This window comes from Sinohyriopsis cumingii, chromosome 6 (genome assembly GCF_028554795.1).
Source record: "Sinohyriopsis cumingii isolate HCF-2022 chromosome 6, ASM2855479v2, whole genome shotgun sequence".
Lineage (NCBI taxonomy): Eukaryota > Metazoa > Mollusca > Bivalvia > Unionida > Unionidae > Sinohyriopsis > Sinohyriopsis cumingii.
Genome location: NC_142966.1, coordinates 28,093,853 through 28,109,353, shown reverse-complemented (window position 1 = coordinate 28,109,353; position 15,501 = coordinate 28,093,853). Strand labels below are relative to the sequence as shown.

Genomic DNA, 15,501 nt, shown 5'->3' with positions numbered 1-15,501 from the left:
TTGTAATACAAAGTGAAATCACTGTGATGAGTTCCTTTGTATTTACAAGTGAAATCATTGATGAGTCCCCTTGTATTTCAAAGTGAAATCACTGTGATGAGTCTCCTTGTATTTCAAAGTGAAATCACCTTGATGCATCCCCTTGTATTACAAAATTCCTGGACAGAAATTCAAGCTCGTTCTCCGAGTAAAAAGTTAAAAATTGTATGTTCTGTAACTTTGATCATAATAGAATTGCAATAATAAAAGTGTCGGTATCTTCTTAAATTTGTTTCTTCCCATTTTGTTGTTTTGAGTTTAATGCCATTTTTCAGCACATGATAAGTGGTGGAGGAAGAATCCTGGAAACACCCAATAATAACCACCGACCCATGGTAAGCTATTGGTAAGCTTCCTCACATATGTTGGGCGATCATGAGACACAAACTAACACTTCCTATGGGTTGGGTTACCTTCCCAGAGTTCTTCTTATGTCATATATTGGCCAACATTTATGTCCTATTTTGTGTTGGAAAATGGCATTAAGAGCAAAAACCCAACCAAGCCTTGTTCAGACATCATGAAATGTCCAGCATAAAATGTTATGGAATTGTGTTCTATACATTTTTTGAGCCTGTCTTGATTGAAGTTGGATACATTAGTAACACTGGCATTCATGAGCATGTCTGTCACTACATATGTACATCTGTGCAGTGGTCCCTCTCTTTTGTTGACTCTTGTTTGGCCTTTTAAGTTCCTTCTTACTCACACAACAATGCTGGGATGTTTTAAGTGGGGATTTTTAGATGGGCTAGACTGCAGTCAGTAAGCTGGATATTGAAGCTCTTTCACTATTAACCATAGCCATTTTGGCAAGTTCCTTCAGAATCTTTGGAGTGTGGAATCTTTGACTCATGCTTTGCTTAGGCGTTTGCTGCAGGCAGTTGTCAAAACTGGAAGGTATATTTTGTCACTGTCCATGATGCATTCAGTGGAGCTGTTTGACGTTTGCAGAGACATTGATTTCGACACATCAAAGGTTTTACTGGAGCACAATGAGAATATATTTAGGACTGCACCACTGGAGGATGAGAATCCATGGAGCTCTCATTCCCTCCATGGTCCAAGGCACTTTAGGACATGTGAGACTAACAGCACCATTTCTCACAGCCACTCCTGGCTTGTCAAAACTTCCCAGGAAGTGTTCTTGTCCTGGCTGTCCTTCAGTTTTCTGCAAAGTTTTTTAAAAGCATCCACATCAGTCCAGCAACAACACCAATTCAAGCCTCGCTCCTGCCTATCTTAGGCTAGACAAGCCAACCAGAAGGGGCAAGGAGGAAGCCTGTGGACTCCTACCCTTTCTTCATGGGATCTGGGTGCAGAAGGCCCTTAGACTCGAACCCTTTCCTGCCATGCATCCCGCTTCCCAAGATAACCATTGACACTTGGCTAGCCCTCTTCTCAGGTATTTGCTCTGGCAAAATGGAATTTATATAGGTCCTTCTGTACTAAAGGAAAGATACCAGCTTCATTTCCAAGAACGTCCTCCTCTTGTAAGGACAGCCATTGACAGTCAGAACTGGCTCAATTAAGGGAAGAGGTGCAGTCTTCTGTAGATGGGCACAGTAGATAGGTTGGCATATGTCAAGTCTCTAGTTTTCTCTTTCCAGATTTTGTTGGCCTTTCAAGAAGCTGGAAAGTTTCAGCTTTTTAACAATCTTTCCACCCTAACAATTTTTTCAGGATGAACCATTCATGATGGAGAATACTACTTCAGCAATGAATGCCATATGACCCAGCATCTGGGCAGTCTCCATTGACCATCAGGATGCAGACATTCCTATCCCAAGTTTTCATCCACACAGGAAATACTACAGGTTTTGCATTGACCATGATGTTTTCCAGTTCCAAACTTTGCCTTTCAGCCTGGCCTCCGTTTACAGAGCTTTTACCAGAAAATGGGAGTAGTTGTCACTCACCTGAGGACTCTGGAAATACTCAGCCTCCAATACTTTGTTGATTAGTTGATGCAATGTAGCCATAATTAATAATAATAATGTTGTATTTATGGAAGGTAGCTCAGTTAGTAAAAGATTATTCTTCTTTGAGACCTTATTTATGATTTATATAGATTATATAACACAAGTTGAAAAAGAGTATTATTTCTTATTTAACATGTAGTCAGAGTAATTTGTTTAAAGCATTGAGAGAATTAGATTGTTTTATATTTAAAGACAAGTCATTCCAGACTCAGAGACAAACCATTCCAAACCTAAAAAACTAAAGCTCTTCCTGAATTGCTGTACAGGATAAACAGAAACCTGGCTCTTTTGGTGATGCTTCAAGCCTAGACCTTTTCACTGGCTTTTCTCTATCTTGCCTGGGGAGATTACACTGTATTGGACCTAGTTCTCCTTGGAAGACTGTACATATATCCTCTCCAATGTATCTTACTGATAAATTGGAAACTGTACAAGGATACCCTGTAAGCTCAGATTATTCTGGAGTCAGAATTTGATCATCACTTAAGTTATTGGACAAACTGGGGCTGTTTTCTAATAATCTGATCTGAGTCCCAATACATGCCCCTGAACCCTACTCCTATGTTGTCCCAGAAAGAAGCTATCCTTCATATAAACAATTTAGAAATGATAGTGATATGTTTTGTCCCACGAGAGGGAATCCACCAAATAAGGAGTCATTGTGTGATGGTCTCTTCAGATAACATCTCAGTTGTGGTGCACTTGAGGTGACAAGGAGGTATGTGCTCCTTTGTAAGTGGAGGCTTCAAACCTCCATTGATGGACAGCAGGGATTACCCTCTGAATATGCCATAATGCAGTCAAAAATATTCTGGCAGACAGTCTACCCAGGTAATTCAAGAAAATTCTCATGGAATGGTTTCAGCAAATTTCACAGCAGATTCCCTGTTTGGGCTGAGTGGGAGACCCTTGGTGGACTTTTTTTTGATGAAACTGAACAACCATCCTACCTTTCAGAATGAGTCTGCAAGTTCTTATGTATGGACCTGCACTGCATAGCTCATTATGATGACCTCTCTCTGACCTCTGCCATCATGGTTCAGCAGCCCACATGATTTGTTGGTAGATCACACCAGGAGATTACTATAGAAGATGACCTACTGATGTAGAATTAGAGGGCCCTTCTCCACAACAGACCACAGATTAACCACATTCATGTTTTGCTCATTTCAAGTAATCTGTTTGCCATAAAAAGTTTTCAGGGAAGGTTGCAAACTGCATCATCCAGATTAGGACCAGTATCTTGCTCACTAATACTGAAAGGGAATCTCTTGTGAATGTTACAGGCTTTGTCAGAACCATGTTACGAACCATTGGGTGAAGCTTCTTTAAAGAACCTTTATTCTTGCATTCCTTGCTCTCATTGAGAAGATGGAGTGGTCTTCATGCCATGTCTGTAGGAAAGACTGTTTGCTGCCAATGGTAATTATGAGTTTGCTTCTCTTCTTTGTCAGTCTGGTGATATTGCAAAAGGCCAGCTTCCTTCAGTAGGTCCACTTCCAATAGAGATCCTCCATCTCAGTCAAATCTTTGCTGGAGATGATCAGGATGGACTTCTCTGAACAGTTATGTTGGACCATGTCAGGAGGCAGAAGGAAGGGTTGAAATCATCTCTATCTACCAATTACAGGCTCTGCTCATATCTCAGCATCTACCACTTCCAGGTGGATTGTCCTCACTATCAAATTACCTTATAGTCCCTCACTGAGAGAGACCTTTTGTGGAGGAAAATTAATGCCCATGGTGTCAGGTTATTGTTACATTATCATCCTATTTTAATCATTTGGTATTTGGGGTTGTTATAAGAGCCATGTTTTAGTGGAATACTTTCTCCCACTTTTACCTGCGTTCTTTGGCACACCAGAGAAAAGTTATTTATTCGTTGACCCTAATAATTAAGGTGCAAAGGGTGGTCCATTCTGCTCACAACTTAAGCAGTGAACACTTGTACGATAATGGTGAGTATATTATTTTTATACCAGTTTGTTTAGGTCATTAGCCTCCTGCCAAACTGGCGAATTCAGGATGGCAATAGTGACAGGTTTTGTATTGCTGCTTTAAAATGTAGATTTGGTTCGGGGCACACAAGGAATGGTAATAATGTAATCTCACTATTGCAAGATTCCTTCCTACCATCCTGCTTTTATGGCCCAAGAAGAGTCTGGGTCCAAGTCTGATAATGTGGTAGTTAGACTGGTTATGGGTTCTCTCTGTTCTTGATTTCTAGAACATTCCATGTAATTGGAGGTTGGAATTATCTGCACAATTGAGGGGATTTAGCATCCCAGATGGTAAGTAAGGCATTAGTAACAGGTAAGTATTACATTATTAAAGTTAGTTTTCTCCTCTGCCCCCAACACACACACACTAACACACACACACACCAAACTTGGAGGGGAGGACAGTAGAAAAGATCATTAAAAAATTTAACCAAAATTGGCATGTGATTATATCTTAACACTGACACTTGGTTAATGATCTGTCCATGATGTCAAGTGCAGGACCAAATACCACAATATGGAATTTTGTGCAGCACTGTCTTTCTGGTATATTGTAACCATGTTTACTCAAACATCAAATGGTTTGTTACCAGATTTGGTATGTTGAAGTTCATGACAATATCAGAGTTTGTTTCAGTACTCATCAGTTAATAAGAATATTCCCAAAAATTCAATTTGGCCAGTACTGACCAGTCCCTTTGAATAGCTTTTGTTTTAATACCATTTTACCCAACCCTCATAGGAGTCTTGTCTCATTAGCTGGGAATTTTTTCAAAACAAAATAACCAGCTATTAAGATATGGAAAATGCAAATGAATAGCCTTAGATACCCATTCTTGAAGGGTCAAATTTTCATACACCGTCTCTCCCTAAAATTGAAAAAAATTCATCTAGAGAAAAAAAAATGATCAATAAACTGTGTATGAAACAATGCCTCAATAACATTTCTATTCTGCTGTTTAACTCAAATCAATCTGTTCCTGATTATATTAAATGGACCTTTAACTTATCTCAATTTCTCATGCTTTTTGTGACATTATGTGCATTCAGTGTAGAATAATACTACACATTGTACTGTTTGCTGTACATTATGATGTATTGCTTTACTTTTGCATAATTTTTTTCAGGTCTTGATTATGTCTTTTCATCGTTCACTGGAATCTTCCTGACCAGTACCTTCTATTTTCTTGTTTACTGCATCTTCATGAGAAATAAGCCGAATGTTTATCCACAGGCCATATTACCTGGCGCAGTATCAGGACTGATGTGGGGTATAGCTACGTCATCCTATTTTGTGGCTAACAAAGTCCTCTCAGAACCTGTAGCATTCCCGATTATATCTACGGGGCCAGCAATTATAGCCGCCCTTATAGGATTGTTTTTCTTCAGGGAAATAAGGGTAAATTTACATGTGGTTAATTAAAAGAACACAGATAACCATGCCCACTTATTTCAGAATTACATTTATTAGAGATACCTTGTTTATATACAAAATGTCATGAAAATTTTAGGAGAAATAATGTAGTTATTAAAAATCAATGTTATACATATATAGCTTATTTTCTCTCAGCCAGACACCTTAAGTGCAGTAGATAGCATCATGTAACAGTTTGCATTTTGTCTAGGACAAGATTGACTAATTTTGCATTGGAATTTTGAATAAACAATATTTGATTTACAGGTGATCAAAAATAGGTGGATATTTTTTCTGTTGGCTATTTATCTGCCTTAATGTTCACTTATTCTTCATGTTTTTTCACTGAAATTCTTTTGAGTATTAGATTATACGAATTCTACTACTTTTGAAAGAATTGAATTGGTTTTTGAAAACATTATCCAGTTTAGAGTCCCTACCAATTGTTGGTCTGAGCTTCATACTTATTTAATCTGATAACATTATCCATGTTAGATTCCTGAACAAATCTTTTTCCAACAGTGCCTCAATGTTATTTAACATAACATTATTCACATTGGAGGCCTTACTAACTCTTAGTTAAAGCATCAGAGTTCACTATTATTCATGCAGTACCATTTTTTGTAGATTAAGTGGTTGGCACAAACACAAAGCATAAACTTAAAGACCCCAGAACAGTTATCCTTCTTTGAGAACAGTCAGACTCCTGCCCAATATATAAATTTAAGTACCTACAAATATCATACAAATTTATGTCCATAAAAATAAATGAATTTAAATTATGATCATTTCTTGTGACCATTCATTTCTTTCATTTGGATGTGTTCGGTAGCATTTACTTGATTTCACATAATTAATGCCTCTGTAGCTGCACTGGCTCAGTGTTTAAGGTATTGGACTCATGACTAGAAGGCTTAAGATTTGATTTTCACATTTGATCTACCCAGATTGACTACCATGATTTGTAGGCAAGGCACTGTACTCTACATGCCTCATCATAGTGTGTGTTACCCCTGACACACGCACTCCAAAATGATTAACACCTCACACAGTTGGGGTTTTTATGATTAGTGAAAGCATCAAGGAACACTTTAAGTCTAGGATGCAAGTTAATCTCGTCAGTGTTTTATTTTTCATACAGAATTGATGGATAATTTTAAAACCTAGCATTCTGATCAATTTTAAATGGGAATACTTTACTTGATTTGAATTAAGAACATTCATTGTGAAGCTTCAAAATATCCAGTGATTAGAAATGTAAAGATTTTTGAAGAGATAGATATAGTTTTCGGTTAAGCTTTACAACTAATCCTGGTCCATCTTTATCTGTTTCTCAGAAAGAGATTTAAATTGCTCTCATTGTTAGCAAGTCATATTAAGATGGATTCTCTCCAACAGTTTTTTAATATTGGTTCTACATCAGCAAATCTGAAGTTGACTTTATTCGGTCAGTAGTATTTGAGCATTTGTATGGGTATATAATTGGGTGCTATAGGTATTTTATTCATTCCACTGTTAGTTGTGTAGGAAAAACATCATAGAAGAAGCTATGTGGGGTGGTTTCATATAAAATAATATTGGCAGCATGGTTGCCTGAAGCAAGGCTAACTCACTGGATAATAAAAATGTTTGCTCATTAACTGTGATCATGGCTTTGTCTTTTGGAAGTTTGATTGTGTGTATTTGGCAAGTATCACAGTCACGTTTTGGTGGTTGTGGCTATTCTTACAGGATTCTTATATTAATTTGTCATTGCCTTAATAAGGCAAGGGATCACATTAATTCCCGGTTACCCACCCTCCTTTTTTATTAGGCTTAGATGTATGGATGTGTTTTCACAAATAGCATGTAACAGGAACAAGACTAAATTATCCTTCAGATTGTACAGGCCTGACATATGTTTGGTGATAATTCACTCATCAGTGTACTAGATAATGTGTTTGTCTCTCATGGGTTGATTTGTTTTGCACATTTTATCTGAGTCCATATAATGAGATTTGATTTTCATGATTTTGTGCAAAAAATGACATTTTCATTGGTATTTCAGTTTCTGTACTGGGTGAGGGTTCTTTCTACAAAATGATTATTGTTTTTTTACTGTTTAGCAACCACAGAAACCGTAAAAACTAGCACCCAACCAAAACTAATGAGTTCTTAGTAAATGGGGAACTGTAGGCTACATTTTTTTGAATGAGAGTCCAGGGTCAAAACTGTAGGACCCCTGTTTGTAGGGACTCAGACTATAGAGAACTTTGGGTTAGACAAATTTTGATATAATAACAGTCGTAGAAAATGGGGTGGATGGAGACAGTTCAAACTTATTTGAATTATATAATACTTGTCTGCTACTATTGCATAGCTTACATTTCTAGGATGCATAGTCCTACATCAGGTTACATGAACCAGCTTGATTCATCCTTCCTATCTGTATGGAAGGTTCTTGAACTGAAAAGAACAAATTTCCACTCTGACTCCAGCATCAGAGTTCATGTAATAGGTTAATATCCTCTTGAACCCAGAGAACAGGACATATACAAACTAAATCATAATTACAATTGAATAATAACCAACCCTTTTCTACCAACAAAGCATGAAACTCACTCCTCCTCACGGAGGCTAAAAGTGAGCAGGAAACCCTCAAACGGGGCAAGGTTTACATAAGATGCTTCACTCACTGGTTCGTAAGGTGTTTTGACAATGCCAAATATAACAAGTGATTCTATCAAAGCATTAGTGAAGGAGATATTGGTTTCTGCAGCTCAGACTACAGCATGAAATCAAAAAGGTGAGGGTCCGATCAAATGTCAGAGTCCATAGACAACTTCAAAGAGTAAGTCTGAAAGAGCTTGCCAATGGCCCTTATCTTCTTGAGGCACAAGGAAAGTCTCTAGGGGAACCAAGTCTAGTGCACCGTTCAGAGTCCCCAGTAGCGAAGGGTCACAATGTGCCAACAACAAGGTCTTTGCTAGAAGAGCCATTATGAGGGATTGCAGCTTGCTGATCCTATCCAGTGGAACATGGACTCTCCTGAGGTTTGTGAGGAAACATGAAGTCCAGGGATGGGATAAGATCTGATTTCTCAAATGTATGAATATGCCCACAGTGGGTCACTGGATCAACTAAGGGACAGGTCTTTGAGAAGGTAATCTCTTAGAATATTGTGCACCAACTAGTCATTGAATTCCTGGAGGATGGGAATACCTAGTGACCTATCCTGTTACCCTGGTAAAAGCTCTTGGAGTCAGAATGGAATAACTTGAAATCGGAATACGTCCTGGTTGTCTCAAAACCAGATGAACTTTCTGTATTTAAGGATGTAAAGATATGCAACTTTGTGATTGATGTAGACTGCCCAGTTGCACGGCCTTATGGTGTTCCAGACCAAAGCAGAAGTATCCATCTTGAAGCATTCTCCCCAGAGAAATGTGTTCATGGTGAAAAGGTCAGTTATGAGGAATAAACCTTTAGCCTTTTTCAGAGACTTGAAAGAAAGATCTGAATCCTGGCCATTTATTAATCTATGGAGGAAGGTTAGTAACAGTCACTACTAGTACCTCATCAAACTTGTTTGAGTCTATTATAATCGAGTAAACATCTTAATCCAGAATTTGCTCCTGAGGTGGGACAGGACTGTCTTTCCTTTTGCCACTCATACTTAAAGCTCTAATAGTGGAAGCAATGGGACTGACAGTAAAAGTGGATTTTGTTGACTAATGAGCACATATTTAACTTTCCTTCTAGACTGTAAAGTGGGTGAATGTTGTTCCCCCCGCCCCATTTTATTGGCCTGGGCAAAAAGTATGAACCCTAGCACTGGTACATTGAAGGTGAGGGGGTACTGGGTTATAATTCACAAAGGCACCACCTTTCCCTGCAAGCTGCAGAAAGTCCTTTTTAACAAAATAGTGAAAAAATAAGATTCAGTTGCAGCAAGGACTGATGAGTCTATCACTTGAACAATACAAAAATACAGGTGGAATGAAATAATGTTTTCAACCAAGAGTGAAAGCACATCTACTGCACACAGAAAGCTCAAGGAAAAGAAGATGGTAACCAGTATGTGGGCTGTGATGTGGGATTCAGACTGGGACCTTCAGTTTTAGTACCTTCATACTAAGGGGAGTAAGGAATTGTTTAGAACCATGTAGCTTGTGCATGAGACTAAGCACCACAGAAAGGTTAGCATTGCAATAGCAGCAGTTATTGCATCACTGGTATTAAAATAATTTGTTCAAATCTCAGAATAGTTAATTTATATAGAAGTTTGCATCTCAGCAATGATCCAAGATTTTAAACTGATCAGAATATAGAGTTATGTATTTAACTTCCATCTCTGATATTGGAATACTATCTTCAAATGAGTTTGTTTGCATCAGCATTCATAAAATAACATGTATTTTGGTTGTACTGTGAAAGAGATAATGCTGAAATAAAACTGGATTGAATAAACTTTCTTTTGAGACATCCCAAATTACATTTAAAAAAGTTTCCTTGAACCATCCCAAGTTACACTGGGTAAACTTTCCTTGAGCCATCCCAAGTTACATCCTAAACCTTTCCCTTCAGCCATGCCAAGTTACATTAGTTAAACTTTCTTTGAGCCATTACAAGTCATTTGGTTAAACTTTCTTTTAAGTCACCCTGAGCCATCCCAAGTTACGTTTATCATTTCACTTGAACCATCCCAAGTTACATTACTTAGACTTTCTTTTAGCCACCCAAGTGACATTAGTTGAACTTTGTTTTGAGCCACCCGAAGTTACATTGGTTAAACTATCTTTTAGGCCATCTCAAGCATAACGGTTATTTGATAATGATAACAGTGAACCAACATTATACTCCAATGTTTGTTATATTTAAACTAGTTGGCTTTAATATTTATAACAAACAAAGTTTGAAATAGAATAGTGTACAGGTACAAAAATTAAATTAAGTATTTGATTTTTTGGGTAGATCATATTCAAAGAAATCAAACATGTTATGTTTCTATCTATTATACCATTTTTGCTTTTGAGTTTGATGAATACAGAAATCTACATTCGAGTAATGTAAACTTGTATTCTATCTCATTGCAGGGCAAAAGGAACCTTCTGATTTTACTGCTGGGGTTTTCTGTAACTATTACTGGAGCTTTGTTGGCAGGTTTATCCAAGAATTCCAGAAAGAGCTGTTAACAATTGTTCATTATAAAGATTTGAACTTGTCTTAATGAGTGTTAAATATATAAATTTGGACTTGTCTTAATGGTTGTTAAATATACAGATCTGAACTAGTCTTAATGTTTGTTAAAAAATACAGATTTGAACTTGTCTTAATGACTGTTAAATATACAGACTTGGATTTGTCTTAATGGTTGTTAAGTCTACAGATCTGAACATGGCTTAGTTTCTTATTTACAAAGTTGATTGAAACTCACATAAAAAGTCAGCATGGAATTATCTGATGCGTATAAAAATTCTGGGTCAGTATCACCTAATTGTTGATATCTAATCAGATTGCAGAAAAGGTGGGCAGTTCATAACAGTTGGAATTTATTTAATTTTTTATTTAATTATATGGAATACTACTTTGAAAATTAGAATAGTGTGGCCAGTATCTCATGATCCAATGATTTTTAAAAAAATCTTTTCATTTATCTAAATTTTTCTAAGGCACTTTTTGCTGTTGGACCATTACTAAAAACTAGGTCCCTATGTTATATAATTCATTGTCATTGACTTATCTTTCGTTTTTTGGGGGGGAGTCACAGTAGCGCAGTCAGTAGAAGATCAGACCAGTAATCGAAGGGTCACAGGTTTGATAGTTGCCAAGGCCAGTGTATAAAAGCTACATTCATTGTGTCCTTGGTAAAGATACAAATTGAAATTTTATGGATTCTATTATTAAGAATTTGAAGTAGGTGAAAATTAACCAGTATTAACTGATCTTGCATGAGATTGGCTGAGCATGTTGCAACTCTGGAGGGCATATTTCTGGTCCAATTTTTGAACAAACTTGGAATATGGGATTATATCAGATCTCAAACAAGTTTGATAATGAATGAGATCCACTCATATTAATGAAGTAGTTTATTGGCTGTTTGGCTTAACTAGATACCATTGTAATGACCATATTTCTGGTCAGATTTTAATCAGACTTGGAATATAGACTTTTTTATCAATGTCTTGCACGAGTTTAACAATGAGTGGTGTCAATGAATATTAATGCGGTATCCTTGCATATGATTATCTGAGCTTGTTACCAATCTGATGTGTGTTTCGGATTTAATGTTTACTTGGTAAATAGATTTAAATCATCAGCTTCTTGTACAAGCATAACTATTATGAGTAAGATTCATGTATATTAATTATGTGATCTTGTATTTGATTGGCCACATTTGTCTGTATCAACTCTGTTTCTGACTAGATTATTACCAAACTTCATAATAGGCTTGCATCATCAAGATATCCAATAAATTTTATTATGAGCAAGATCTACTCATATGTGACTATGCCTCGATAGGCAGTTTTTTTACTGATCATTAGACGGTATTTCTTACCCAGTTTAAACTAAACTTGGTAACTAGAATAATATCAATAATATGCCGATGAGGATTCTTTTTTAGTATTTTGTAAGCAAATTTATAAGGTTATCTTGCATCATATTGACTGATATATTTCATACTCTAGAGAATGTATTATTGATAGGGTTTGGATTGGATGAGCCTATCAAGAATTTTTGCAACTCAGTTTCGGATGAGGTTTCGATGATAATTGTTAAATAGTGAGGTTGCTTATGAGCAACATCAATGCATATGTTTAACATTCTGTGTGATTGGATGAACTTTTTACCACTCTGAAGTCTGTAGTTTTGTCCAGTTGGTAAATGACTCGATAGCATCATTGACTTAGGTTATGTAATAAGTCAGCTCAGCAAATATTAATATGATCTTGCATCTGATTGGATGACCTTGTGACCTATATTGATGTAGAGCCTATGTCTCATCCCCTTTCAGCAAACCTGGTAAGAAGGTTTATGTCATTTATTATCTTGGATGAGTTCAGTAGATTATGTACATTATTATCCTTTTATATTCTGGAAATAATTTTTATCAATATCCATCCTGGCCAGCTCTTCTTTTAGAAAAATTATATGTAATCAGTATTTGTGTATGAATGTTAAGTGATGCCAATATACTCGTATTTATCTTTATTTAGGATAGGTTGATTGTGATGTAGATATTGTAAACTACATTACTAAAAATGTTTGTCTTTGAATGGCTCATCTTAAAACTTTCATTGTTTTTACATCAAGATCAAACCGTTTATAATATTCAGCTTAAGTGATATTTATTCATTTATTATTTCCATTAGCCTTCTTATTCTTCAATTGGTCCCAGGTGGCACAGTGGTCTAAAGAGCTCACCTTTACAGGTCACTGACCTATCATCTTTGTCTCTCTGTGTTCAGGTCTCTGGTTGTCCAGTGCTGCTTTGTGAGAGAAGCATGCCGGTATCTTACTGCGGGTTGGTGGTTCTTCCAAAAAATTTCCCTGGTTCTTCCTCCATCAGATACGTTTAAGATGCAGATAGACAGAAATGACAGCTATTGAACAATTTTTTGAAATACATATATATATATATATATATATATATATATATATATATATATATATATATATATATATATATATTACACACATCATCTCATCACATCAGTCTTTTCACAGTAACTTGTTGCCTTTCATACTGTCTTTATATGTAACACATTCATTGTAGACCACTGCCTCATTTATATTTGTGGCAGTCCTCATTCAGTTTGATTTCAACATAATTGATGATTATCATTACTGGATCTAGGTTTCCTCCAGAGTTGGCCTCAATTTCCCCAGCAGTAGAAAATGACCTTTCAGTGTCTGTAAGGAAATGACGTATATTTAGTACAACTACTCGAGATTAGTGCCATTTGGGTCAAATTAGGAAGTTATTTATCAGATCACTTTTAGCAATAGCAACCTTAGAAAGGTGTAACAGGTCCAGTAGTACTGGACCACAAGCTGGAGTGGGGGATTTCGGAGTTTGTTTAAAACATATCATAATTGAAGCATGTTATTTAAAAATAAATTTGATTTTGAAAACAAACTGTATTTTTCTATGAATATTTCACAGAATTTCTTTAGGTATATAGAAATTAGATTTTGGGAGCCTGTTGTCCTTTTTGCACTGTTCATGAACAGCTCTAAAACTGCCGCTGACTTTATAGGTAGGGACATTAATATCCCTTTAAACTTGACTCCAACCACTGAAATTCCCATTTCCATCCTTTCAGTTTTGTGGGGTTTTTTTATTGTTTATGTTGTTTTTTTAACGTTGGGTGATAATGCATGCTTATGTGCCTTATCATGACAAATATTAAATACTGAAGCCAAATGGTAAACCAGCCTGTTTTATTCTGATTAAGCTTTTTTGTAATGATTGATCCAACCATAATCTATAAAAGTTGTTAATCCTTTCCAAATCCTAATCGGACATAGCAGAATCCATCTTTAAAAGCTTTAAACACCAAAGCCAAACCAACCCTGCTGAAAGACTCTAATTAATGCTGATCATTTTGTTTAATGAACTCTTGAGTAATCCAACCATAATCTATTACTGTCTTTATTTTTTTCCAAATGTTACTGATCACACATTGTATAATCCAGTGAGATTTCAATTAATGATGGGAGACTCGCCTCATCTCAGGAGATTCACATGTATGACATAGCACAGACAACATGTTGTTACTGTTTTGCTGATCATACAAATACTGTTGTTGTGACAAAATGTATGCTTCTATAGTGTAAAGCAACTGCACAGGTCTAGTTTTGCATATGAAATGACAAAGAATTGTACTTTTTCACACATATATATTATTTTTTGTTGATGCATGTAAAGAAATATAAATAATAAAGGTTTCTCTCAACAGTTTAATCTCAATGTTTTGAGTCCATTTATTTACCACTAATGCTTGAGGTATGCAACTTGTAACTTAAGATTGGCATTGATATATCTTATACAAATAACTAATGATTGAATGTTATTTTTGAAAATTTAGACTGTGACATCTATTTTAAAATCAGTTTCATTGACTCAGTTAACATGTTTATAAGTGCTGGCTGTTTTTCAGTAGTTTACAGTTAACTAGAGCACTTATTTATAATAATAATAATAATAATAATAATGAAATAATTATAAACTTTTTTAACAATGATAACACATTTGGTAATACTGACCTATCTGCCATGTGGTACTCATTTTTTGTAATTGGTTATGTTTAAACAAAATAATTACCTCCCCCCCACAAACCCTCAAAACAAAATGATACACATACTCGGGTATCATTGCACACTCATTCATTCATATTTAACATGAATAAGTACGTATGACTAGACTGAGAAATATACATATATTATCAATATTCTATAAACGGGTACATGCATTTCAGCATAACCTAAGTTGTATGCATATACATACATTGAACAAGACTGGACATATTATGTGTGGACATAATGATAAAGGTTTCTATTCAAGAGACCTTAATATGTCATTCCAGCTGGTCAAGAAATAATCTCTTTAATGATATCTTAAAAGAAGCAAGGTAATGGTTGGTTATCGACCACCAAAGCTGGAGATAGTTGTTAGTTGTCGATAAGAGATTATGCTCAGTATTTGGCGATCTTGGTTCAATGAAGTTAGTGATATAATCAAAAGAAAGATGGTTGAAAAACTTATTTCATGATTCCTTTAAAATTATAGACGTTTTTGTATGGGTAGCCATTGCAGACATGAAAACAAAACATTCAAGGACGTCATAATAGGAAGTTTCAACTTACTGGGGAGGTATAAATCTAGACAGCAATGTTAACAGTTATTCTTTTGACTACCATTGCACATAGGTGATCGACTTGTGCATTCCAGCTGAAATGTTGATCAATGTAGATACCAAGAAGTTTTTTATTTTTGACAATATACACGTCTAAGCCATTTTGAGTTGAAAGTTAATCCATATTAGTTGACAGGAGCTGTCTTGTTCTGATTGTCATACATTTC

At 35.9% G+C, this 15,501-nt stretch overlaps 1 protein-coding gene across 2 annotated transcripts in view; it reads left to right on the top strand.

Moving 5' to 3' along the window:
* The window catches only part of LOC149796554 (transmembrane protein 144-like), a 52,795-nt gene extending 38,413 nt beyond the window's left edge, over positions 1–14,382 (top strand). For both annotated transcript variants that reach the window (XM_089961253.1, XM_089961252.1), the window contains 2 exons: positions 5,149–5,420; positions 10,511–14,382. In XM_089961253.1, the coding sequence (XP_089817379.1) occupies positions 5,149–5,420; positions 10,511–10,609 (371 nt within the window). In that variant the 3' untranslated portion in view covers positions 10,610–14,382. The remainder of the gene's footprint in view (positions 1–5,148; positions 5,421–10,510) is intronic.
* The last annotated feature ends 1,119 nt before the right edge of the window (positions 14,383–15,501 follow it).